We start from the raw sequence: 26921 nt of genomic DNA on the forward strand, positions 1-26921 counted from the left end.
AAGCCAACATCTTTATCTTTGATTGTTATCTGTGGTTGCATGAAACTATGAAGATTGTTTTATATTGTGAAAATGCATTTTGTTGATCTGCTTTTGGTTGAAACCTCGTTTGCTCCAGAGAGAAAATGAGTACCAGTTGGAGTTATAATATGTTAATAATTTTTTTTAATAATTTTTTGATAATAGATTTTGTTAGTTCGTATATTTGAAACGAATCATCTGTTTTATATATTTGAAACGAATCATTCACTGTCTGTTGTAAAAAGATTATTAAAAAAATATTTTTCTTTTAATATAAACTCTTTTACTGAGTTCTTTCAATCAAGTCTTCGTATGCTAAAATCAATAAAAATAATTGTTCGTATATAGCTGTTGATTTTTTTAATAAAGATTATGAAACAAAAATTTTGGAACTTCCAGAGAATTTGAGACACGTACAAATTTTATAATAAAATTATAAAAGTAAAAAAAGTTAATATACTTTAAATGTCTATAATTATATATATATATATATTTTTGAAAAAAAAATTGTTAATTAGTTTATACAATTGTTATGGCACTTTTTTTTTAAAGTTATCATTAATTTTAGTCTAATTCACGTGTACTTGACTAATGAAAAAAACTGTTGTAACAATACATAAAGTCACATCTCTCACACTTCGAAAATAACTTAAATGAAACACAAATATGAATGTAGCATAGTACCTCTTATTTATATCTACTAAATCATCTTAAAAGTAAAAACATGGTAACTCTATATATTAAAATATCCTCACTACAAAGAGAATTTTTTTTAATGTGTATAAGGTTGAAAGTCTTAATAGATAGAGAAAAACGAGATAAGAAATATATAATAAAAATATATAAATTTATTATTTTAATATTTTAAGTTGAAAATAGTATTAAATAAGTGTCTTACATAACTAATTAATAACTCATTGAATCTATATCCGAACTTTTCACTAAATTATCTGAGTTTTCCATTCATCTTATCGAGTTGTCTGGACTTTTAACCAAACTATTCAAATGTCTTATTGACCTTGGAACAAAATACATGTGTTTTCCTCACTTTATCAAGTTGAAAATTGTCACCAAACTTTGGTCACGTAAAAGAAACCACCTGAATTGATCATGAAAGACTACATAAAACACGTAATAATTTTAAAACCAAAATCATATTAAATTCATTTTAATAAACAATATTTATTTATAAAGGGTTAAATATGTTTTTAGTCCCTAAACTATTAAACGATTTTGTTTTTAGTTCCTCTTTCAAACTAAGGTACCTTTTGGTCCTTCACTTTTAGGAAACCATAATTTTTCGTCCTCAAAAACCAACGGCGTTAAAAAGAAGCTAAGTTGGCTAACGGTGGAGTGCCACATCATTTTTTTTTCTGACACTGAGTCAATTTGTCCCTTACCGTACGGTAATGCCGAACGGTATTGGTAAGATCGAATGGTTATGATGACTGAATGACCGAACGGTATTGGTGGTGACCGAACGATATTGTTAATGGTCAAACGGTATTGGTAATGGTTGAATGGTTATGATGATTGAATGACCGAACAGTATTGGTGGTAACCGAATGGTATTGGTGGCGGCCGAATGGTTATGATGACTGAATGATGATGGTGACCGAACAGTGAAGGTCAAATTGACTCAGTGTTAAAAAAAAGATGACGTGACAACCCACCGTTAGCCAGCTCAACTTCTTTTTAACGCTGTTGGTTTTTTAGGACAAAAAATTATGTTTTCCTAAAAGAGAATGACTAAAAAGCACCTTAGTTTGAAAGAGGGACTAAAAACAAAATCGCTTGATAGTTTATGAACTAAAAACATATTTAACCCATTTATAAATTGACATATTCCTTTATTTTATTTTAAAGTCTTTTTAAAAACATAAAAACAAGTACAATTTTATTTTAAAAAAAGTGAGATAGATATCTATTTCAAAATTAAAAGAAAATTGTCATTTTACACTTTAGAGGAAATAAATGGAATTTTCTATTGAGATTATTGAACTCATACATTTTCTTACTAATTACACAAAAAAAAAGTAATCTTTACTCATCCACATGACATTTCTTTTATAAATAAAAAACAATGTTTATATTGTCAAAATCATTTTTATAACACATTAACAAAGCATCTTACCATTTTGGAAATTTGTTCGGAACCAGCCTAGCACGCAAGGCTAAATGTAACGAACGACAAACGCAGTCTGATTTCTTCATTCTCTGAACAACTGTCTATACTTTAATCTACTTTAAATCCTCGTAGTTTTACGAATATACAATTTTAATGCCACTGAAAATATAATTATACGTTTACATAATACAATTATCAAAAATTAAATAATTTTGGTTCATTACTGTTGAAATATAAAAATGCCATTTGTAGAATGGTGATAGAACTTTTTAATAATAGACTTGAACATCTATCTTTTACCACTAAAATCATACACATACTCTTGCTTAACAACCAGATGAAAAATTGTAATTAAATCAAATTTCTATTATAAAAACCTGAAAACTCAATTAAAGGAACATAAACTCCTAATTGAAAAGAAGTTTGAAGATTCTTCCTGGTTTATCTTAGAACCCTCCTATCAAACTCACGATTGACACCAATGTGAGACTCATATGAGAAATTATCCATTTTTGAGTCTACTTTATCCCGATTTTGTCTTTCAAAAATGTTGTAAATAATAAAAGAAGGAAAAAGTATTTAAACTGATTTTGACATCACTCTTAAATATGATACTATTGAACATGGTATAAACAAAACCAAATTTAAATTCTTATGAAAACTAAAAGACGAAATATACTGTACTTTTTTATAGCAAAGTTATACATTCACGAAGGTATGAGTTCTAAAACTGAATATAAATCATTGTATCATTACACCCTATATTTCACTCCTTTCTAGGAAGCTTAGATCTTTTGCAAAAAATATTAGTCCAGATCCATAAACAACCAACAAAGTTCCATATTTGACAAAGTATATAAAAATAAGAGCACACTGAAAAGTAGATTAACAGTTTTGTTTTCAGTGCACTAACATTAACACCAGAATAGTTTGAAGTCCTATATCTTTCAAAAAACATGCATGTGAAATTTCATCCACATCAATGAAAGCTTAGTTAAAAGATTTTATACCAGAGACATCATACTACAAAAGAGAATGAAAAAAATATGTCTACCTCAAACGCTAAAACGTGAACAAGATCCGTTATTCTCTTTCTGAATTCACCGTGCCATCGTTTGGGAAAACCTGAAGCGAAGGAGCCGGGAAAACCAGTTATGCTGGTTGTTTATTCAAACTGTCTTGGAACATGATAGTTCAGAGTTTACCCGTTACGACCTCAAAAGCCCACCGCAGAATGTTTCCAAATTCCACTACCCAATCAATTGAAGCTAAATTTGATGGAAGATAATCATATTATTCAGATTTTATACTAATGGTGTGTTTGGAAGTACAGACGAAAATAGAAAGAAAATAAAATATATAAAAAAAACCAAAAAATGAGGAAGAAAATATTATTTCTAACAGCTAAAATTCAAAAAAGAAAACAAGTTTCACCTTCCCTTCGTTTTGTTTATCGTATAAAAGAGATCACACAAGGATCTGTTTAGTACAGTAAAAAAGGAATCGAGAGAATGGTGTGAAAATTGATTTAAAGGGAAAGTGAAAGAAATGATTGAAACTTAATTTAACAAATCCAGTTCACTCTTCTCCTTCCCGTTTTGCTAATCAAACAGAAAAAATATCCCCATCATTATTTTCTTTCACCTCAACCAAACATACCAGAGTCAAAACCTCTCCCGCTTTAAAAAATGAACTCAAGCATGGTAAGATGGTAGAAAATTCAACTGTTACAGGAGTTAAGGTAGGTAGTCTAACCAAAAATGGGAACATATTGCTCTGTACATCTGTCCGGCCTCATCCTGGTTTCAGAAACCTAAACTGCTTGCACTTTATATGATATCAGAAGATGATAATTCCTGTTCCTTCCTAACTGATGCGTGAAGAACAAGTTAAAACCCCCATAGAAAACCTCAGTCACAATGCCTAGTGGTGCCTATGGCTAAATTGTCCCATGGGTTTTGAAGGAGAACAGTGAGGAGGGCAAACATATAAGTTTATAAAAATTATGTCAGAGATATATGGGTTAATTTCTTACTAATCTAAAATTATAAATTAAAAAATTTGCCTCCCCTCCCTTCCTTTCCAAATCCAAACTCCCAAACATATCCTAAAGTAATTGGAGTGAGCACAAACTAATGGCTTGGCTCAACTTAAATTTAGAGAAATATTAGCTTATTTAGCAAAATCTCTCAAAAAGCCAAAAGAAATGACCGATCATTTCTCCTAAATAAGTTAAACCAAAACATCCACTAAGCCTTGATGTCAACCTAGGTTTGGAGAGCTCAAATACCACCATAGCCCAAGTGGCAAAAATCCCAGGATAACAAAGCAGAAGTTGCCCATCTTAGTTGTCTCATTTTTGTACAGTATTTAGCACTTGGATTCATCAAAAATATTTCTCCGAAACATGCTTTTATATACCTATAGTGCTGTAAAGACAAGAAAGAAAGCACGTTATAAATTCACAGGTGGACCAGCTAGAAATGGCATGTGAAGAAAAGGATTCCAATCTCACATGCAAATGTTTAAATAAAAAATACTAATAGAAACGTGCAGTCTTACAAGAGGCAATTCAAACCCCAACTTCGTTAGTCTTTGAAATGCAATTCCTACATCTCAAGAACATCCGCTGCACAACCAATCCCCCTATTGCACCTAGCCTACATGGCGAAAAACATGCTTGTAAACATCTCAATATTCTTCAGCCAAACAGAAAGAGATAAAATTTCGACAATAACGAAAACACACACAATAACTATTAAAGACATGTTTGGCTAAAAGGCACCAAAGGCAATTTTTAAGAATAAAGAATGCAAAACTAAATTAATGGTAGTGTTTTCTTTTAAGTTCCAAATATATTACATGCTTACTTTTTCATTTAATGTTTTTGTATTTCGATGTCTCAACAAAAATCATTGACCATATCTTCACACAAAATATTTAACATATAGCTGCCAGTAGCACACCGGGTTGCAACTCATTGGTGGCTTACAGGGTTATAGAAAATACTGTTCAAAATTAAATAACAAAGGTTTTCGTATTATAAAATGGACAGAAAAAACAATAAAAATATTGTTAAAGAAACAGGAAAGAGAAGACCCGGGAACTGGGGAGGAAGAGGAGAAGAAATGTAGAGTCAGAAAGAGAACAGAGCATCACAGATCACGCCATCAAATTATAATGAGAATGTTTTGGTTTTGAGCCCTTGGTCTTAACTCCTTTTAAAGCATGAAAAGAGATAAACAATTGAATCTACAAACAACCTGGAAGAATTACCAACCAAGGAAGCAGACACATTAACACAGAAGTAGAAAAATCAATCATTGATATTTCTTGTTCACTTGGATATATACAGTAGAAATTTGAGATATGGCAGAATAATCAACATGTACTTGTTGAAAAACAGAAAAGGCAAACAGACAACAAACAATACCACCCAGCCCCAAAGTCACAGGCATAGCATAGCCACACTTCAAAATGGCCAAGTGTTATGACTGCATAACAGAAAACCAAATACAAACTTAAATTCAAGTCTATAGGATGTCCTAATTTACTATCATATCGTGGAGGTGATACAACTATTTATTACAATGATGACCCAATAGCCCACAGCCGCAAAGCTTACCCTAACTTACCATCAAACCACATGAATACCTTCCATCGTACTTAGCTTGCATCCGGCACAACAAGTGCAATGACAAAAGCAAAAGACAATGTAGGCAGGATCACAACTCTACTCAAAGTTTATGAATCAGAAGAATTGAAACCCTTCGATTCAAAACTCAAGCAGAAATAAACAAAACTAGTAAAAACAACCCATAGAGGCCTCTAACAAAATCCCTAACTTAGATCTAGATTATCAAAATTACTTAACCAATCAACAGAGTTGACTCTACCAGGATACCTTCAATTACTTATAAAATCAAAACATTTTATGTGCTTAAAAAAAATCGTCCCATGAAGAGAAGTACGAGATCACCACCACACCAGAAAAGAACTAACCACTCGCATTTGTGACTGAAAATGACAATCTGTGGCACAATAAATAAAAGGAACGTTATTCTTCAAACCATCAAGCCCGTTCCCTTCCCCATCACAAAAAGTAAAATCCTACAATCTCAGAAAACTAAAATGCTCCCTTCCAATCTCGGATGACCAAAAACACCACGCGAGAAAGAGAAATCAATTATCATTAGTACAAAAAGAGAGGGCTCATTATTCGCCCCGGCGCCACAGCACACATTCACATGCAAGTAAACCATCAATTTCATTCTTATAGCATAACCGTTCTTCCTAAAGAGTCCCTAAACCTAAAATATAATAAAAACTAGTAAAGTACCATGACAAAACATCCTTCAAATGTTTGAAAATCTTTTAAATTCAACTAATAGCAAAGCATGTTTAGATTACCATTGGTTCCATTTTAGAAGTACTTCCAAACTAAAAGAAACAAAAGTATGTTTAGCACTCAAGTACTTTTCAAGCATCTATCCAAACACACACTAGGCATTAGATATTCAATACTTAAGGGATCACTTAAATAATTTCATTACTATAGGAAATACTCAGGAGACAGGGTAAATACTCTGAGAACGAAATTGATGTTCCATTCTCGGAAACCAGCATCGATAAAGTCACTCCTTCTCCTCCCTCTCCCGATTCCACTGCTCGATCCTCGCGCGGCGTTCCTCGCTCCCTTCTCTGGCGGGACTCTCGGCGTGTCTCCGTCGTCCACCGCCGTCTCTTTCTCTATACTCCCGCCTCCCGCCGCTGCGGGAGTCCCTCTCCCGTCCCTCCCGGCGGTGCCTTGGACTCCTGCTGCGGCTGCGACTGCGGCTCCGGCTGGTGTGGTGGTAGCGTCCACCTCCGCGGTGGTGATGGCGGCCGAAGAGCTTCCGGCGGAGGTCCCTTCCGATGAGCTTGACGTGCATGAAGTTGCAATATCCGCCGCGGTTGCAGCTGTTCTCCTCAAACTGCCGACACGTGGCCTCGCGGAAGTCTGTGACAGGGGAGAAGTCGGCGATGATGGGGCGGGCGTTGTAGAACCGTCCGTGGAGTGCTTGGAGGGCCTTGGCGGCCTGGTCCTCCTCGCGGAACTGGACGTAGACGTTGCCGATCATGTGGTCGGCGAGATTGTCGCAGACATTGAGGCTCTCGATCTCGCCGAACTTTGCGAGCTCCGTGAAGATGTCCTCGTAGAAGTCCTCGAAGTGCTGCTGGATCTTGTGCGGGTCCAGCGGCTGCCCCTGCGGATCCACGCCGGGCGTGATCATGTCGGGACGCTGGTACATGTTGGACAGCAGCAGCGTTGGCGAGATGCTTGGCCGGTTGTGCAGCCGCGAGCACCGGTCGCCGTGCCGGCACGCGCCGATCTTGAAGTAGAAAGGGCAGTTGACGCGATCCTTCTCCGTCCCGAAGATCGATGCCAGGTGCTCCGCCATGCTCCGGTCAGGAATCGGTTCCTTCGATTTTTCTGATTGATTGGTTTGAGTTTACTGATTTTGAATCTGCGATTGAATTCTGTCTGGCGTAGGGTTTGGGAAGCCCTAATTGAAACAAACGATTAATGGATCGAACAGGTTTAGAAGTGCTGACCCAACACTTTGATTTTATTCATTTATATATGTTCAACACTTTGAACACACTTTCTCTCTTTCTGTATATGGTTATTACTCTCTTCCTTTCTCAATCAATTTATGCTCATGGAATTAATTAACGGAGACCAAGAAACTCTTTTGCTTATCTTAAATTTTAGTTTCGGGTGTTTTTATTTTATATATTTATATAATTTAAATTTATTAGAAATATAATTTTATTTTAATTTGTTTTACATATTCTCAAGTATTATAAAATATTTCTAATATAATTATTTTTAATATAGAATAAGTTATTATCATATATTTTACGATATTATGATATAATAATTAATTATTTAACATTTTAAAAATATTATGATATAATAATTAATTATTCAATATATTTAATATATAATACTTGGCTTTATTTAAGTAATATAATTCTTTTAATATATATAAATAAACAATTTTGATATTATGGGATTTAGACTTGTTTTGAGCTGAACATTACGAGAAGCTTTAAGCATTAAATCAAACGTTTATAATTTTGAGAAAAAAACAATTCTTTCAAAGAACAAATTTTACAATGATTTTGCGAGATTATTTGTGATCTCTTTTCCATTATATGTTGTCTATGTTGTTGAGCCAAGAGGTACACTTTGACCATGACCAATAGCAGGTCTACATCCTACCCAATAAGATTTTCACTAACAAGGTCATCGAGGTTATCAACCCAGACAAAGATTATGTTTAGGCCTCGTGACCTTCTTTCATAAAGTTTTCTACCACTAACATCCTTTCTTCCACATATGGCAACTACATATTTCATCTAGAAAGAGATAACATTATTCTATTTTCAAAAATTAAAACTGAATTTAAATAAATATACAAACTGAATTGAAAAATTAAAACTGAATTTAAATAAATATACAAACTGAATTGTATATAAAATAATAATACTTATTATTCTCACTAAAAGGTGACGTTAAAACTTGACATTTCAACTATAATTAGAGATGGCAAAAATCTATGACAGAAAATTATTATTCACGGATATCTGTTTCTAAAAGAGTCGGATACGTGTAATAAAATATTTAATCCGCGGATAATAAAATATATTTATTTATTATAATTTATATATTTTTATTTATTTAATTCGTAGAAAATTTATATATATCTGTTAAATTATTATACTCGCGGATACTGATTACTCGTAAAAAATAAAATAAAATTTATTTATTTATTTTTCAATTAAGTTTAATTAAAAATAAAATAAAATTATATTTTACTTAGTTAAATTTAATTAAAATTAAATTCTAATTTATATTTAATATACTTACGAGTATTTTTTAATAGGATATCCACACAGGTAACGGATCGGATAACGAATACAGTTTTATCTGACGGGGTAAACATTATCTGACCCGGCCTGTTGTCATTCCTAACCACCACATCCTAGTGACACGTTTCATGTCTAGTGTGTAGACAATTTTTTAAAAATAAAAAATAAAAAACCAGTGACATGTTTTTTTAACGTTTTTGGTAAAATACTAATGAAAATTAATTTTTGAAAAATTAAAACATAAGTGAAACAAATAATAATAAGGTACTTAATTAAAATTTTCATATGAAATTGGAAACAAAAGATTAATTAAGCCTATTTTCTTTCTTCTTCTTCTTCCCTTGTAGCCTTTTCTACTCTTCTCCTTTCTCTACATTGTGATGACAGCTACACTGAGAACAACAATGACAATGCCTGTGACAGCAATAGTGTCAGCACAAGTGAGGGCGACAATGGTGGGCAATGGTGCACTGCTGAAAGGTTAGTGTTTTCCTCTTATGGGTGAGATAGTAATTATGGAAGTGCCGGAAGAAATAGCCAATATCTTGTTGCTCTCTTTTGTCCTTGAGAAATGAAAAAATACATTTGACTTCAAATGTTTGGAACACACTGAATAAGGAGCCACTTTCTTTCTAACTCCATAGCTTCTTTTAACACTTCATTGTTGTACATTTACTGAAATATTTGTCCATTACTTAGATATAAAAAAATTTAAATTACGTGTTTTTGGATAAGTTGCAAAATAGTCTATTCAATAATAAATTTCAAATTTTTTGTTTTCATAAGCTTATGATTATTGTCTTAGTAGTGATTTTTGAATTAGGTAAATACTTTTTTTGAAACTATATCAGGAATTGGACAATTAAGAACATTTTCAGTTTATGAAATCCATAGCTGTATTTTATTAGATTTTAAATTATATAATCTGAAATATTTTTATATTATACAATCTTAAATCTTAAAGTGGTGTATAAAAGTGTATGCTTCGTCATTTTTTATATAATACGAGTGGTAATAAGAAGATGCAGGTTAGATACACTCTCAAGAGGCATCTCCATGCTTGCTTCCAATTACAAATAATAGTTGCTTCATACTATTATAAGTTCAATTAAATTTTTGTTATTCATAATGAAATAATAATAATAACATTTCAGAATAATAATAATTACAAATATTAGAGTTTTGCCAATGAACTGAATTGATTCGAAGTAATGTCCAGTTCACACATTAAAATTTTCTTAACCAAACAATTCGGACATCGTTTTTAACCACAAATACCAGTACCAACTTAAAGTAAATGTGGGTCAAAGCTTTCTAGGGGGAAAGCTGAGCCAAAATTATTGAAGAAACGATGACATTCTCAAAGAGGTTGAATGAATTATCTGGGGAGGCTGTTCTGAGGAAAGTTGCGTAGTGGATTCTTCCTTAGTAGTTCTGTTTCCCTGAAAGGAAGAACCATACATGCATGTCTCAATTAATTCATCAGGACCCTGCTCAATCATCTGTAACCAAATATTGCCACGTGAAGTTACCTTTTCAATTCCTTGTCGTCATCCTGCTTAATCTTCAAACTTGTGCACTTAGGGCCCTCTTCTTTTGTACTTTGTGAACTGCCAATCAAAGTACACCAGAAGCACATAAACCTTCATTTCACTGAATAACATCATCTCTTGCTTTATAAAATATGTTTGATGTTCCTATGTTTTGGTAAAAAATGATTTTAGTCCCTTCATTTACTCTGATTGTTAGACAACTTCTTTTGTGACTATCTCATCACCGGTAGTAACTGAAAAAGGACAAGTTGTGTACTGCTAATATGAAAAATTAAAGAATAGTGTTTTTTTTAACCCCATTTTTTTAAAGGAAATTTGTGTTTGTGGCCAATTAAGAAACATCTCAACGTAAATTTGGCAGCCAAACTGATTTTGTGCAGATTCGACTTACTCTTGACATTCTTCATCAACAAAAACTGGGATAAAGGCACTTGGAGTAGCCCCTCCAGCTCTTGTTCCAACTCGCTGTGGAACCTGAAATCATTGGAGTAGCACACCCTTGAAATCATTCAACAACTTGGGTAATAAAGTACAGCTTTGTAAGATTATTATAGTCAACAATGAAACGCAAGCAAAAGGTTGAAAATTAGTACCTTAAAGGATTCCCACCTCCCAGGAATAGGATTGTTTTCCTTATTTCTGTCAGCTCGAGCTCCAAGTGTGTGCCAAGAGTGCGATTGGTCTGGATGATGGGGATCAGTTTCACCAGTTGCAGCTGAATCTTTATAGATGGAAAATGGAGCTGCTCGAATCCTACAGGAAGAGAGAATAATATGATGGACATTCATCAAGAATTCTAAATAAAAATATTCACAGGAGCCGAGAAACCTTTCACATAGGAATATTGCCTGAGTTTTGAGTTAAGTTTTCATATATTTCTCTACAAGAGAAAACTGAAGAGTGCAATTCAAAAAATAACCATCACATAGCATACTCCAACTTAATAAAAACAGAGAAACAATCATATTACCTATCATTCTTAGCAGAAAGATCACAGTTCGTGGTCAAAGTGGACAGGGAAGAACCTGGAACCACAGGGATAGATGTTCAGAATTCAAATTCATGATTTTGAAACAAATGATTATGCACCAAGTAAAGGACTCACGATTTTCTCGATTGCCAAGAACAGTTCCAAAGCTACGTGAGGGTGCCACTTTTTCTACTGAATCCTAGACAGCAGAAGAATATAATAGATACATCAAAAGATCATTTTGCAACTAAAAACAGTTTCAAAGAAGCACTCAAGTTGAACACCACATACATCTTTAGCTGTTGTTGACCTTGCCAGCGAGTGTGCAAGAAATTTTCTGTAAGCAGCCTTCAATTTGTCATCTGGTTGAGCATTCCTTCAAAATGAGTAATCAAATGAGGGATATAGCATTTGCAAGTTTGCAACTCAAAGTTCATAGGAAAATACGACATCAAAGAAGTACGAGATGCTGATACAAAAAACCACCAAACACTTGTATTGTGAACCACAAAGTCCAAACCCCAAATTTGCTTACATGGAAAAGCACTTGGAGTTATTCAACTGTTTTTAGAATGTTTGAGTTAAGTTAGTCCCCGTCCAAAAATACTTTTCAGACCAAAACATTCAAAGGGTATCTGTTTAAAAACCAGAAGTACTTCTTAATGTTATCCAAATATCCACAATATAACTAACTATTATCAAACCAGAAAAGACTTCATTCACAAGCTCCAAAAGATTAGCGTCCTTACCTGGATATGCCAAGCTCGAATATCTGGTTGGCAGCTTTAAACTTGTTCTTAGATTCCAAGTGCAAAGCATAGGAAACGTAGAAATTGGAATGAGATTTTCCAATTCCATTTGCATCCAGAAAAGCATAAATAACTTCTGCATCAAAGCAATTATCTGCCTGCAACATTTCTTAAATTGTCACAAATAATTGAAGTAACCACCACATTGATACACACAAGAGTGTCACTAGAGCACCCACATATTCAAGCCACACTTTGAGGTAGCGCAGATCATCCTTATAGCGCTCTGAATGCCAAAAGGCACGCACACACTGTTCATAAATCACCACCAGCCCGGAACTGTCTCCACCGGGAGGAAACGCTTCCTGAACCCACTTGATACACCTTCAACATTACAATAACTTCAATAAAAACTCTGTCCTCTTCTCAATTATTTTATTATTATTATTATTATTAATAATTTAGTACATCTTAATTTCTTAATTAATTGTACCTATAAATCCTCTACTCTTACTAATGCAAAAATTACACTAAAATATCATGATACAATGGGGCACAGAGATCCAAAATAAAGAATTAAGTGGTCAAAAGATCTTACACGATATAATTAGAATATTTTTCATTTTACATTTTAATTTTCAAAAGTTAGATGATGACACTTGTAGGATCCTCATTTAACTGCTGGTGCATTTTTGGTTATATAAATGTTTGTCTCTTTACCTATCAATTATGTGCACCAATAGGTGTGTCCTCAATAAGTGATGAGATATTGTTAAGATTTCAAGGGGTTGAAAGTAATCTCTTGGATAGATTTGTTCATCTTTTCTGAATTATGTTGCATCAAAGCCTATCCATCATTCTTGAAGAACATGAATGTTTATATCTTAGCTTCTCTTTAGTTTTAATAGTATTTTTTCATTATTTTCGCACTAACCGATTCATTTTCTTCCCATCATCATATTAGTTAAACTGAAGTAATCTGAGTTGTTTGACTAAAAAAAGGAATAATTTGAGGTACCGGATACATACTTTGGAGTTCGTGTGGGGGAATTCAATTAGGACATGTGGAAACAATTAATTTTAGTGTGTATAACGACAAAAATGAAATTTCAACCTTGAACACCATACAAACTCTCCAAACCCCCACCAAGAGAGGCACCAAATTGAGCTATAATGAGACCCAGAATTATTTACTACAAAACAAGCATCTTTTTTCCTTTTTCAATCACTACGATTAATCCACGATGCTAATTTACACTATTATAATAATAAATAAAAAGATGATTCAACTGATAATTAACCATTTTTGTGTGGTGGAAATAAAAAAGGTGAATAGAAAAGTTAGAGGGATGCAGGAACTGACTCTAGCCAGGGGAGGAGAGGGTCGTCTCCCTGGTATTCGTCGATGGCTTCGATGAGTTTCCTGTCGAAAGGAATTCAGAAGTGAGATGAAGAAGAGATCAGAAAGAGAAGGAAGAAGAGTGAAAGAAAGAGATAGAGAGAGAGAATAAACCTTCGATGTTGGAGGATGGATTTCTTGAGGTGAGTGTGGGTGTGGGATTTGAGGGCGTGATTGAGGAGGTTAACGTTGCGGCCTCGCTTCAGCGGCCTCACGTTCTCCTTGAAGATCTCCCACTCGTTACCGTTGGTTCTCTTCGACGCCAGAAACTCGCTCTCTGGATCGATTGTTGTGTTCTTGATCTCAGCCTCCGCCATTGTTGCTGCACTGAAACGATTCTCTTCGCTCTCTGAAGGGAAAGGGGAAAAAGGGAAGAACTTGTTGAAGGTGAAGAGGGAGCGGTGTTCGGTTTTGTGATTCAAATTTTGAAAATATAAATTATGCTTATTCTCACCAACTAGCCGTTACATCCCGTTCTTGTAGAATCTAGGAAGAAGAGTCGCAAATTAAGGATAAGCTTTTTCTTGCTAGTTCATTAGAAAGTCTTCGTGAAAACATTGTAAAAATTAGTATTCAATAATTATGTAGTAATAATTCCAAGTTATTTAATTATTTTGAAATAAAAATTTATATAATTATTTATTTTAGTAAAAATATTACTTTATATATTTGAAATTAAAATTATCTAATTATAAAAAGGACGACTTAAGTCATAACACATGTAAAATCTCTAAGTCTTTTCATTGCATAAATATTTAGGAAGTAGAATCATTTATTAGTAATGATAAAAGGGTAATTTCAAAAGTACTGTGAGAATAAAGAAATGAGTTTTTAGTGCTTTCAAATTATGAATGTATTTTGACTTTTTTTTTAGGAAAAAAATAAGCTAGTTCATCCTGTTTTATTGGCTATTTATGATTTTTAAATGATAATGTATTATATAAAAATAAAGAATATTGAAAGTAAGAATACTTGTATCATTAAGATAATGTATTATAAATGTATTTTGACCTTTTCTTTTAAGAAAAAAATAAGTTAGTTCATCCTGTTTTATTGGCTATTTATGATTTTTAAATGATAGTGTATTATATAAAAATAAAGAATATTGAAAGTAAGAATACTTGTATTATTAAGATAATGTATTATAAATGTATTTTGACTTTTTCTTTTAAGAAAAAAATAAGTTAGTTCATCCTGTTTTATTGGCTATTTATGATTTTTAAATGATAGTGTATTACATAAAAATAAAGAATATTGAAAGTAAGAATACTTGTATTATTAAGATAATGTATTATGCAAAAGTAAAGATTAACGTATCAATACTTATATTAAGTAATTAAAATTATAGATAATTCACATTAAGTTACTAAAATGATATGTAATTGAAAATTAAGAGACTTTAATTTTTGGAAAAAAAATTATAACTAAAAAAAATTACAATTAAGTCTTCTTCTAATATATTTTTCTTTGTTTGTTAGAGCTTTATTGATTAAAATTTTATAATGAAAAAAATACTGAAGCTTCCTTTGTAAAATTGTAAGAACCAAAAAGTAGATTTAAGTACAAATATTTTTCGTTCTATTGAGCAAAGACTAATTGACTAATCAAAATTTAAACAGAAAAAATGTAATAGAAAGAAATAAATATCAAAGAAGGAAAGCAATCAATTATTTAAAACAAAAATAAATAAGTTTAACTTGTTAATACATTATAATATATATATATATATATATATATATATATACTTATTTATTATAGGGTTTTAGTGTTAATATAAATAGTTCTTTTGTTTCTTCACCTTTGTTGATTACATTAACATACTTATTTATCATATGTGTTTATATTGTTTAATTATTGTAAAAACATTGTTGTTGATTATATTTACGTGTATTATTATCTGGGTTAAATATGTTTTTCGTCCCTTAAGTATCACACGATTTTGAGTTTAGTTCATACTCGAAACTTTGATGGTTTTTAGTCCTCATAGTTTTGAAACTCTTACTATTAGTTCTTAAGAATGAACGGCGTTAACTTTTATGTGATGTGACAAACGACGATGACACTCTTATGCCAGCTTCCATCTTCACTCTCTGACACGTTAGTTGTTTAGTTTTTGAAAAGAGATTAAGTATGTTTAATTTGGAGAAACCTTACTTCGTCATCTCTTATAAATGAAATTTTAAGAAGTTGGGTTCTTCTTCATCATTACAGTTGGGGGCAAAGAAAGTTGAGGAGGTACATCTGAAAGTCGTCTTCTTGAGGAGGTAAGTTGATAAGTTTTGTTTTGCTCTTCTTCGTGTGAATATAAGGATTGGGGATATAGGGTTTGGTGCTGCGGAATCAGTCTCGGAAAATTTCATCCATGAATTCTCGGTCAAGGTAGAGGCAATACTCATAATCTCAACATCAGAAACCCCTTATTTTTTTATTATTTCATTTTGGAAACAATTATAGAAATGTGAACCTCACCACCCTCCCAGATCTCCTTTCCCCTTATTTCCTAAACCTTGATAAATAACATTAACAATGAACGATTGCTTTCGTTTGCTGGGATTCTAAATTTGAAGCGTTAGAATCCGTTGGAATGGAGGGAAGTGGCAGTGGTGGTGGCGCTGCTTCGTCGTCTGCGTCGGTGAAGCAATATTTGCAGGAGTTCTCTAAGCTATTTCAGTACTATCTCGACAAATCTACCCCCATTCCGCCTACAGATGGATTGGGACATTGGTCATGGCATCCATCTACGTCTTGCGTATTATTTACGTGCAGGGGTTTTACGTTGTCTCTTACGGCCTCGGAATCTACCTCCTCAATCTCTTGATTGGTTTTCTCTCCCCTTTGGTTGATCCAGAGCTCGATCCCTCCAAATTAAACATACTTAATCTCATTTCAAAAATTAAACAACCAACATGGCAGAGAGTGAAGATGGAAGCTGGCATAAGAGTGTCCTCGTCGTTTGCCGCATCACACAAAAGTTAACACCATTCATTTTTAAGGATTAATAGTAAGAGTTTCAAAACTGAAGACTAAAAGTCATCAAAGTTTCGAGTAGGGACTAAATCCAAAATCGTGTGATACTTAAGGGACGAAAAACATATTTAACCCTTATTATCTTTACCATGAGTCATTATTTGAGGGTAAATAGAAATGAAAAACATAAAGCAAAGTCATAAACAAAATATAAATTATTTTATTAAATTAGAAATTAAGTACAAAAAGTTTAAAATAAAAATAGAAGACAATACAATTAAATTAAAATCTATCTATGAAGATTTGCCCGATGGACCAAAATGGCATGGTAGATATTGTATGTTTTGCTCAAGATATTCAACTAGAGCATCAATTATATTAAATTTGTCACACATGTTTAACTATCGCTCACAAATTTGTTCAAATCTAGCATTCATATTGTTGAAGCTATCACTAACAAATGTTCACATACCATTTATCCTTGCTAACAAATGTTCACATACCATTTATCCCCTCATCATCTAATCAAGTGAAGAAATATCTTATTAACGTTGAGTAGTACCACAAATATTATTATAATGTATTAACAAAAGTTAGTGAAACTTATTTATTTTTTCTTATTTTTGTTTTAAATAATTGATTATTTTTCTTCTTTAATATTTATTTCTCTCTATTAAATTTTTTCTGTTTAAATTTTGATTAGTCAATTAGTCTTTGCTCAACAGAACGAAAAATATTTGTAGTTAAATCTACTTTTTGGTTCTTACAACTTTACAAAGGTAAGCTTTGGTATTTTTTTTTATACATTTATTATTACTAATAATTATTATAATTCCTAAATATTTACAGAATGAATAGACTTAGAGATTTTACATGAGTTAGATGACTTAAGTCGTTCTTTTTATAATTAGATAATTTTAATTTGAAATAAACAAAAGTAATATTTTTAATAAAATAAATAATTATATGAATTTTTATTTCAAAATAGATAATTTTTATTTTCATTACTTTATATAATGGTTTTGTGAGGTTGAATTAGACTTAAAGTCCACTTCTAACATGATATCAGAGTTATGGTTAGAATCTATCCTAACAATATTTGTTGTTTGTTGGGCATATTGTTTTACCTGCTATCGGGTCGCTATCGGACCACCCATTAAATATGTCTAATTCCACGCTCGAGATGTATATATCGACGTGAGGGGGTGTGTTGGAAGTCTCACATTGACTAGAGATAAGACCAATTCATACTTTATAAATGGGTGCAAATCTCATCCTACAAGTCAGTTTTGTGGAGTTGAGTTAGGCTCCACTTCTAACAACAATGGCGGAGAGTGACATCAAGAACACAACAATCGATCCAGAGAGCGAGTTTCTGCCTTTCTTTATGAATTTTGTTTGAGATGCATATCCTGTCTTTGCAAAATGTAAACTAGATTATGTTGGCCGAATATATCTTCATATATGCTTTGTTGCTCTGAGTTTGTGAATGAACGGTGAGCTTGGTTGCCAACACAAGTTGATTTACCCGTTTTCTTGTTTTCTTTGAATGTATTGTTATGCTATGAATGGTTGATATCTCACGGCTTTTTCCAGTAATAGATGAGGTAAAAACAATTTTTTTTTTGTAGCATGTTTTTTTATTCATAGGCGGTCTACTCTTTGTGTCAAATGGTGGCCGTCCTACCTCACATGCTTAAACTATTGTTTCCACTCCTTTCCTTTTGTTTTATGCCATGATGCTTAACTGAATGGAAGTCCAATTTAATAATTTATGGACTGCACCATGGTTTCACACTGCAATTTTGTTTGTCTTGGTTTGGACACGTTAATTAACATGAAGCATAAGATTTCGAGAGATTTCAAAATATCCTATTTTGTTTGAACCTTTATCTTCGGTGAATATGGTTTTATGAAACCATTTTTACTCATTGAAAGCTTCTTCTTTTATTGAGTCAAGGCTGCTGGTTTATAATCAAATTTTGGATTATACTTTCTTTCCTATGTGTTGGTATTAGTAGTCTCACAGGGCTAATTTATAACGTTGATTTATAATGAATATTTTGTTAGATTAAATTAAGTTTAAAGTTTACTTATTAGGATATAGTATTTTTTTCTCTTCTTTGAGTCATGCATTTCTGTACATTGGTTCTTCTAAGTAAATGTGTTGGACTTGCTTGTATTGGTTGAGGCAGTTTGATGTTTCCTTGAGCCTTTATATTAATTTTACACATAGCCTTAATGGAGTATTATTCATTCTCTTCCTAAACGTTGCAGACTTAGTCATTTCTGCTGCCAAAAGTGTTGTTTTGACGTGTATATGTTGTCTGTCTGGCAAAGAGTTCTTTCTTTTCCATTTACGGTGCAGCTGAAATGGTTGCGGCTTGTTTGATGTTCACTTTTTTCAAAGCTATATATACATATATATAATTATAGAGATTTAAAGTATATTAACTTTTTTTTTACATTTATAATTTTATTATAAAATTTGTTCGTGTCTCAAATTCTCTGGAAGTTCCAATATTTTTTATTCATAATCTTTAAAAAGTCAACAGGTATAAATATACAGACATATGAACAATTATTTTTATCGATTTTAGCATACGAGGACTTGATTGAAAGAACTCAGTAAAAGAATTTAGCATATATTATAACTCCAACTGGTACTCATTTTCTCTCTAAAGCAAACCACGTTTCAACCAAAAACAAATCAACAAAATGCACTTTCACAATATGAAACAATCTTCATAGTATCATGCAACCACAGATAACAATCAAAGATAAAGATGTTGACTTTTAATAATAATAATAATCAAACCCAGAAGTAATATCAAATATATAACCACTTCCTTCAATTTTTGATTCCATATGAAAGAAAAAAGTAGCCAATTACGTGCTTCAAAAAGCTACACAGAAAAGTCAACTTCTAACTCAAATACAACGAAACAACGTGGGTGAACTCTGAACCATGAAAATTAAGGAACTGAATAATTCAAGCAATTATACGTATGGTGAAGTCAAATATAAGCATGTGCAACTGGTCAAATATAAAAGATAACAAGAAGCATCCTAACACTGAAGTCTTCATTTATCCCTGTCTATGCAAGAAGCAACACCTTAAAATTTGTTTCCATCTCCATGGATCTTCAGAACTTTGATATGTTAGCTCCTATTTCCCTTTTCGTCCTGATGCTGGTGGCACTGAAATTGGGGAGGAATCTCACCAAAACCAAGCCAACTCCAACGACACCTCCAGGACCATGGAAGCTACCTATCATAGGAAACATACCCCATCTTGTTACACCAACACCACACATAAAACTAAGAGACTTAGCCAAAAAATATGGAACCTTGATGCATCTCCAACTTGGAGAGGTCTTCACTGTAGTTGTTTCCTCAGCAGAATGTGCCAAAGAGGTAATGAAAACTCATGATCTTCTCTTTGCATCAAGGCCTCAGATTCTAGTCTCAAAGATAATGGGTTATGATGCCACAAACATATCTTTTTCCCCTTATGGAAATTATTGGAGACAGTTGAGGAAAATTTGCACAGCTGCGCTTTTCACTCCAAAACGTCTCAATTCTTTCAAGCCTATAAGAGAAGAAGAGCTCTCAAGTCTCATCAAAATGATTGCTTCAGAAAATGGATCACCATTCAATCTCTCTGAGGCACTGCTCACATCCAACTATGCAATAATTTCGAGGGTAGCTTTTGGCAAGACGTGCAAAGAGCAAGAAGAATATATATCAGTGGAAAAGGAATTGCTTAAGGCTGCAGGAGGATTTGACATTGTAGATTTGTTTCCTTCTGCCACATGGCTTCAAAATTTTACTGGTTTCGGGCCTACCCTTGAAAGATTGCACCGAAAGAGTGATCAAATACTTGAAAACATCTTGAGGGAGCACAAAGATGAAAAGTCAAAAGCCAAAGAAGGTCTGGTTGAAGCAGAAGAAGACCTTGTAAATGTCCTTCTAAAATTTCAGGATGATAGTGGTGAAGATCAGGATATTTGCTTGACTGATGACAACATCAAGGCTATAATTGATGTAAGATAATGAAATGTTTTGTGATCCAAACTATTTTTTACTTTTCTGTAGTGTAGATAAAGTTATTTAATGAATTGATGTTGAATTAGTACTCACTTGTTTGAGAACTGTTTTTGTAGAATATCTTTGCTGCTGGAGGTGAGACATCAGCAACTACCATAGATTGGACAATGGCAGAGATGATAAGGAATCCAAGGGTGATGAAGAAAGCACAGGCTGAAGTGAGAGAGGTATTCAAGATGAATGAAAGGGTTGATGAAACTTGCATCAATGAAATGAAATATTTGAAGTTAGTTATCAAAGAGTCCTTGAGATTAGACCCACCAGCACCTCTTTTACTTCCAAGAGAATGTGGATAAACATGTGAGATTGATGGGTATCATATACCAGTCAAAAGCAGGGTAATTGTGAATGTTTGGGCAATTGGAAGAGATCCAAACAGTTGGAGTGAGCCAGAGAGGTTTTATCCTGAGAGATTCACTGATAGCTGTGTTGACTACAAAGGGAATGATTTTGAGTTCATTCCATTTGGTGCTGGAAGAAGAATATGCCCAGGTATCACATTTGGTTTGATGAATGTTGAACTCACACTTGCACTTTTGTTGTATCACTTTGATTGGAAGCTTCCCAATGGAATGAAAGCTGAGGAATTGGACATGACTGAGCAATTTGCACTAACTGTTAGAAGAAAAGATGATCTGTTTTTGATTCCCTCCACTGCAACACAATGCTCATAAACCAATGTTATCTATGGTTTGTTAGGTTCACTACTGAATAAAGTGTTTGCCTTTTATCTTTTGTTGATTTCGGTTGAACTGAAAAGTTATTAATGATGTGTCTCATGTAATGGTGGCAAAAATGATTATGGAATACTTGTAATAATATTGAATGATGCACATAAAATTTCATTTCAGTGACTTGAATATTAATCAATGACTTGGTATTTTAAGATATGTGACTGGGTGTGCGGTATGTTTTGTCTATCAGTTTTCAAAATTAAGTAATTTGCTCAAACTATACTTTATCATCTAATTGTTAAGAGAAAATATAAGTACCATTTTCCATCTTATTATAATTTTTCATCTTAAACTTACTAGGATATTGAATGTGAACTTTGTAGACAAGTAACAAGATCTTAACGGTGCTTTTATCGCTCCTTCTGTTTGAAGAATGTTGTTGGTAAGAGAGGAAGATCCACCTTCAAATACTCTTTAATGCTTAAATTAGTAAGAGAGTTAAGATCTATTATATGAGAGTGATATCAAGTGCGTAAGTGAGTATCCCTTGAGAGTTAATATTATATTTATAAGATTAACGTGGGTTGTGGGTTTATATATTATTATTTAGAATAATACTTATCTAGAAAAATAATAAAAGTATAATAAATAATAACAGAAAGTAAATAATAATTAACATGTTAAACTATTGAAATTTAGCTATAATATGTAAATATGACCTAAATAAGTGTAGGTTTGGGTGGCTTCCTAATAAAGAGCCTTAAATGACTTTGTTAGACTGTGCACTTAATATGCTTTTGGGACCGGGTATAAACATAAGCTTCCCAATCTCAAGAGTTTGGTTTGGGCCTACTTGTATGGCTTGCAAATGGGTTGGTCATTAGGCTGAGTTCATGGTTAAGCCATTCGACCATGCTTTACAGATGGATTGGCTTTGAGGCCGAGTTCATGATATAATTAGGTCATTAACTCGTCCTTTGGCCATTTGGCCATGCTTTGGAGGTGGATTGGCCACGAAGTCGAGTTATAATATATAATCTAGCCTCGTGATCGAATTCTCTCTAAGCTTTTAAGTAATTATGGCCTCGTGTCGAGCTCTTATCTGAGCTTCAAAGTAATTTTCTCGTGGCCAAACTCTTATCAGAACTTCAAAGTAATAAATGATCATGAACATTTAGTCTCGTTAAGTGAATTATATGCATTGCACTATTATCATTAGCCAAAAACTCTAATTTGTCTTTTAACACTGAATCTTCTCTTATGGAATAGTAAAACTTTTCGAATCTAACATATCTTCATATTTTTTTAATATAATTAGCTCCACATATCTAGGTCAAAGGAAAACGTAAAAGTTTTTCCTTCGCACTTCAATTTCCAATCACTTACAATTTTTTTAATGATAGAAAACCACCTCAAAATCCTCATCCATAATACACACAAGTATATAAATATATATACACCTATAAAATATTAATATGCAAAATACATATTAAATTCATATCATATTGAAATAGTTACTCCAACACAACTTTAAAGACGAGGAAGCATATTGCAAACACAATGCAAACACATTTAACTATGATGAGACAACACAACCATATTTAAAATGTTAATCTCCAAAATTTAAACACATCATATCCTACCAACTTCAATAATATGATTTTCAAGACACAAACAGTATACCACATCAGGACAAAAATCACCTAACAATAAATTGTAAACTGCAAGAAAAGAATATTTACTCACCTTCAATTATCTTCTAATCCAATATGAATTCATGCATTAATTTAGTATTATTCAATAAAGTAATAAAAAATTTAAAAATTATCATTCCACAATTCAATTCGTAAATGTTATAGAAAATCAACTTGTACGGAGTGAAATTTTTATTGCAGGTTATGGAGTTAATCAGTATGACTTATCTAGCATCATTATTTTTAAGTATTTTTTTCTAAAATTTTAATTTATATAGTTTGGATTATAAATAAATTTTCTATATCCGCTTTTAATAATTGAATGCATTTATGCGGTGGAAGTAGTTTAACAGCCAAAACAAAAATATTGTTTGATATGCAATAACACGCGACACCAAACTTCATAGGCCCATTTAATTTGTGGGCCAATTTGGTCCTTGCAACGTAAAAAGGGCCCATTCCTCGTTTGACTTTTCTGCACACCAACCCCTGCATATGTACTTACGAGTCAGCGATGTAAATGTTATTAAAAGGTTTTGACTTTAGTCAGATAATTTTAAATCATATTAAAATATATAATTAATTCCTACCACCATAATTTTCAAATTTTATTAAAAAATAATAATTTACCTTCTGAATAAAGTAGAAATAATTTCAAATAAATTATTATTCTTTTTCAGACATTTTGTCTCTTTTTTAACCACTTTTTAATATATTTTGGAAGACATGTAATTCTAGTCAAATTTTTAGAATAATTATTACAAAATAAATATTTTTTACTTATATAAAAATAATACCTAGATTAAAAAAAATTGTACTATTAGAACTCTCAAATCAAATTTTTAAATATTATGCAATAAAAATAATCAATATTAGATTAAATTACAATTTTTATAATTTGTAATCCTTTTTCAGCCTTGGGTCCTTTTTTACCATTTTTGTTCATGTGTTTTAGAATATATGTAATTCTAGTAAAATTGTCAGCATGTTTGATTTGTATTATTTGATGCAATTTACTATAGATCTTACACATTCATTGAAGCTACAAGAAAATAATAATTTAAGTATGTATTATGATTATTATGTGATTAAATAAGGGCATAAAGCATATAAATTTTGTTCCCTATTGTTTGTGACATCACATGGCTAGAATGGCATGACAACCAAATACAGAGTAGAATGAGTTGTATAAGAAGCACATGATGTGATCTTAGAAGCACTTTGATGGAAACGACAAACATCACATTTTGAAACTTATATTTTAACATGCATCATGCTTTCTTCTAACACCACTACGCGCAAAACCAAATCTGGATTACGTGTTGGACTCACTATTAGGTTTCTTCTTTTATGTTTAGATCTATATCATTCAATCACCTTTTCAGTTCCATACTTTTACAATAATTTGTGTAGATTTTGTAAAATGATTGATATTTGTAGATTTCGAAAATGATTAATATTTGTAGAATTTTTTTTAATCTCTCTTTTCAAATTTAAATCTAGAATATTTTTATCTTGGAAATCTCACCTCGACTAAAAATAAAATCAATTTATAATATAAATAGATGCGAACTTTATCTTACAAACCAGTTTTGAGAGATTGAATTAAGTTTAAAGTTCACTTCTTAACAATTTTAATATAAAAAATGTTAAAAAAAATTCAAATGGATAACTAGTTTGATTAATTAATTTTAAATTACTTATCTAAAAATATTTTTTTCTTTTAAAATGGCCACTTAATTAAGAAAGTAAAAATTCATTATTTATAAAATAAACAAATTAATAATACACATAAACAAGTAAAATATGTTCATTTTGTTTTGTTAAGTAAGTTTTTCCAAATAAGCACAAATAACTTATCTTTAAACATCTAACCATTTATGATTTATTTAAAAAAATAAGAGAAAAATTAAATGGGATTCTCTATTTACACATAAGTTAATTTATATGTATATTTTTCATACAATTTATTTAAACTTTGTGTCAATTGGTTTTAGTTTATTAAGAAAATAATTTTATTTTTGGTTGTGTTGCTACACGAAGGGAAGCATATATTATAGGTATATATATTTATTGAATGTGATATGATATAGAAAAGGATGAAACAAAATGAACAAAAAGAATGAGTAATATAGCATTAAGAATATAGTTTTTTATTATGGACAATAATAGTACCTATTTATAAGCAAGTATCCCTTTATGAAACAAGTGTCCAAAACAGCTAGGTCATACACTATTTTGTTTGCTTCTTCAATATACTTCTATATATATCTCTCTCTTATCTTTCTTCAATCATGGCTTCATTCAAGGAAACTTTTCCATTCTCCATAGAATTTCATCTATTTCTTGCATTTGAAAACCTAGTCATAAAGAATGATTCGTTCAGCTTTCATCAATCAAGAAATAAATTATTCATTTCTTTGTAAAGTCATTGTGATAAGATAAGATATTTTACGAGTCTATCCCCAAATTGATATTAGTTTTCTTTTTTATATATAGCAAGTAAACTTATCCCATCCAATTGTTAAATTATATAATCATAGGATTTCATTTTGAAAGTGTAAAATCATTTTTTATTATTGTCCAATGATTTTTAAGTATTTAATCATGTCATGTTAGTATTTCATTGAAAAATTTATCATAAATAAACAATTTAAAAATTGTTTTTCTCCTCTCATAACACCTCGAAAGAAATTACTTCATCCATAAAAACTAAATTACTCCAATCACCTTCTTTGTAACATGTAACTTAATTCAATTTCCAATATAATTATATTTTTAACATATATAAATGATTAACGATTAAAGTTATTAAATATAACTAAATAAAATTAGAAATGACAAATTGCCGTGCCAATTTACCACAATTTGACAGGAGTTTGATAATTTAGCGGAAGTTTAATACTTTTTAGTCTATCACAATTACCACAAGTTGACTTTTGTTTTAAATTAAAATTGAGATAAAAAAATTTTACGAGATTAATTATTTTATAATATATTATTTAAAGGATAAAATTATATAATAATAAGATAACTTAAATTATTAATGCTAACTAATTAAGTTTTTTAGCTATTAATTATAGCAGAGTAATTTATATATAAAAGTAACAATCTTTTTAATTCATTCAATTTGAGATATTAAATAATCAAAGGTTTAAAAAGTATTTACATTATTATTTGTGTTTTAATATATCTAGGTATGCCATTACTAGCTCTTACTCTCTTCAATAACTCAAATGCATTTATTTCTCACATAATAAACTCTTTGATATAAAATTGTATTTTTGAAATGAGAGGAAAACTTATTTAAAGGAAAAACGTTTTTTTTATATTATTAATTGATTATGAAAATATCGATCAATATCATTCAGATTTAAATTGTAAAAATTAATTTTTTTTTAATCGATTATATAAGTATAATAATCATTTAAAACAATTTAGATGACAATTATGGATTTCAAAACATATTATTTTTATGCTAAAGATGTTCTTAATTGATTATATTTTGATTAATTTGATTCTAAGATAATTCAGGTTTGACTTACAATCTACTTTACTAATCTTGGCCTTCAAGTTGTCGAGCTCGGACCTGTGTTGTCAACCTATCGAGTTGCCGACTTGTCAAACTATTAGCTGAATTTGGATATCATAAAAAACTTGATGAACAATCTACCTCTTTCAACAATGTCAACTCCTGTCATCTATTCTAACAATATTTGTGTTGTTCTTCTCACTATA

The 26921-nt window shown here is 31.5% G+C and overlaps 3 protein-coding genes across 5 annotated transcripts; 1 reads left to right on the forward strand and 2 right to left on the reverse strand.

Annotated features, from left to right (window-relative positions):
- Positions 1-4544: 4544 nt before the first annotated feature.
- On the reverse strand, positions 4545-7825 carry LOC108335844 (splicing factor U2af small subunit A). Of its 3 annotated transcripts, XR_001832796.2 has the most exons (3): positions 6735-7825; positions 4712-4809; positions 4545-4578 (listed from the first exon to the last, which is right to left on the reverse strand). XR_001832796.2 is itself a non-coding variant. In XM_017572018.2 (2 exons), exon 1 carries the CDS (start codon positions 7588-7590, stop codon positions 6784-6786), a length of 807 nt encoding a protein of 268 aa, XP_017427507.1. In that variant the 5' UTR covers positions 7591-7825; the 3' UTR covers positions 4545-4809; positions 6735-6783. The 3 variants fall into 3 exon arrangements, 2 of the variants coding, with proteins under 2 accessions (XP_017427507.1, XP_052724979.1); XM_017572018.2 differs by having other exon boundaries at positions 4545-4809; XM_052869019.1 differs by lacking the exons at positions 4545-4578; positions 4712-4809 and adding an exon at positions 4828-6180.
- Positions 7826-10261: 2436 nt separating this feature from the next.
- Positions 10262-14227, reverse strand: LOC108335389 (mitotic spindle checkpoint protein BUBR1). Its single transcript, XM_017571406.2, has 11 exons — positions 13853-14227; positions 13703-13762; positions 12579-12723; positions 12340-12497; positions 11882-11966; positions 11726-11789; positions 11591-11645; positions 11214-11373; positions 11012-11094; positions 10600-10677; positions 10262-10509 (listed from the first exon to the last, which is right to left on the reverse strand). The coding sequence occupies exons 1-11, from the start codon at positions 14053-14055 to the stop codon at positions 10446-10448; spliced, it is 1155 nt and encodes a 384-aa protein (XP_017426895.1). The 5' UTR covers positions 14056-14227; the 3' UTR covers positions 10262-10445.
- A 5522-nt stretch (positions 14228-19749) lies between these two features.
- On the forward strand, positions 19750-21556 carry LOC108335502 (cytochrome P450 71D11-like). The gene is made up of 2 exons (XM_052869020.1): positions 19750-20752; positions 20872-21556. The coding sequence occupies exons 1-2, from the start codon at positions 19844-19846 to the stop codon at positions 21109-21111; spliced, it is 1149 nt and encodes a 382-aa protein (XP_052724980.1). The 5' UTR covers positions 19750-19843; the 3' UTR covers positions 21112-21556.
- The last annotated feature ends 5365 nt before the right edge of the window (positions 21557-26921 follow it).

This window comes from Vigna angularis, chromosome 10 (assembly GCF_016808095.1).
Source record: "Vigna angularis cultivar LongXiaoDou No.4 chromosome 10, ASM1680809v1, whole genome shotgun sequence".
NCBI lineage: Eukaryota > Viridiplantae > Streptophyta > Magnoliopsida > Fabales > Fabaceae > Vigna > Vigna angularis.

Bases quoted from the DNA above. Each gene is read 5' to 3' on its own strand.
- LOC108335844 (XM_017572018.2), bottom strand. From the start codon at position 7,590: ATGGCGGAGCACCTGGCATCGATCTTCGGGACGGAGAAGGATCGCGTC.
- LOC108335389 (XM_017571406.2), bottom strand. From the start codon at position 14,055: ATGGCGGAGGCTGAGATCAAGAACACAACAATCGATCCAGAGAGCGAG. The intron at 11,967-12,339 runs GTAAGGACGCTA...CTCATTTTGAAG, and splicing joins TTCGAGCTTGGCATATCCAG to GAATGCTCAACCAGATGACA. The intron at 11,790-11,881 runs GTATGTGGTGTT...TCTGCTGTCTAG, and splicing joins GGTCAACAACAGCTAAAGAT to GATTCAGTAGAAAAAGTGGC.
- LOC108335502 (XM_052869020.1), top strand. From the start codon at position 19,844: ATGGATCTTCAGAACTTTGATATGTTAGCTCCTATTTCCCTTTTCGTC. The intron at 20,753-20,871 runs GTAAGATAATGA...CTGTTTTTGTAG, and splicing joins ACATCAAGGCTATAATTGAT to AATATCTTTGCTGCTGGAGG.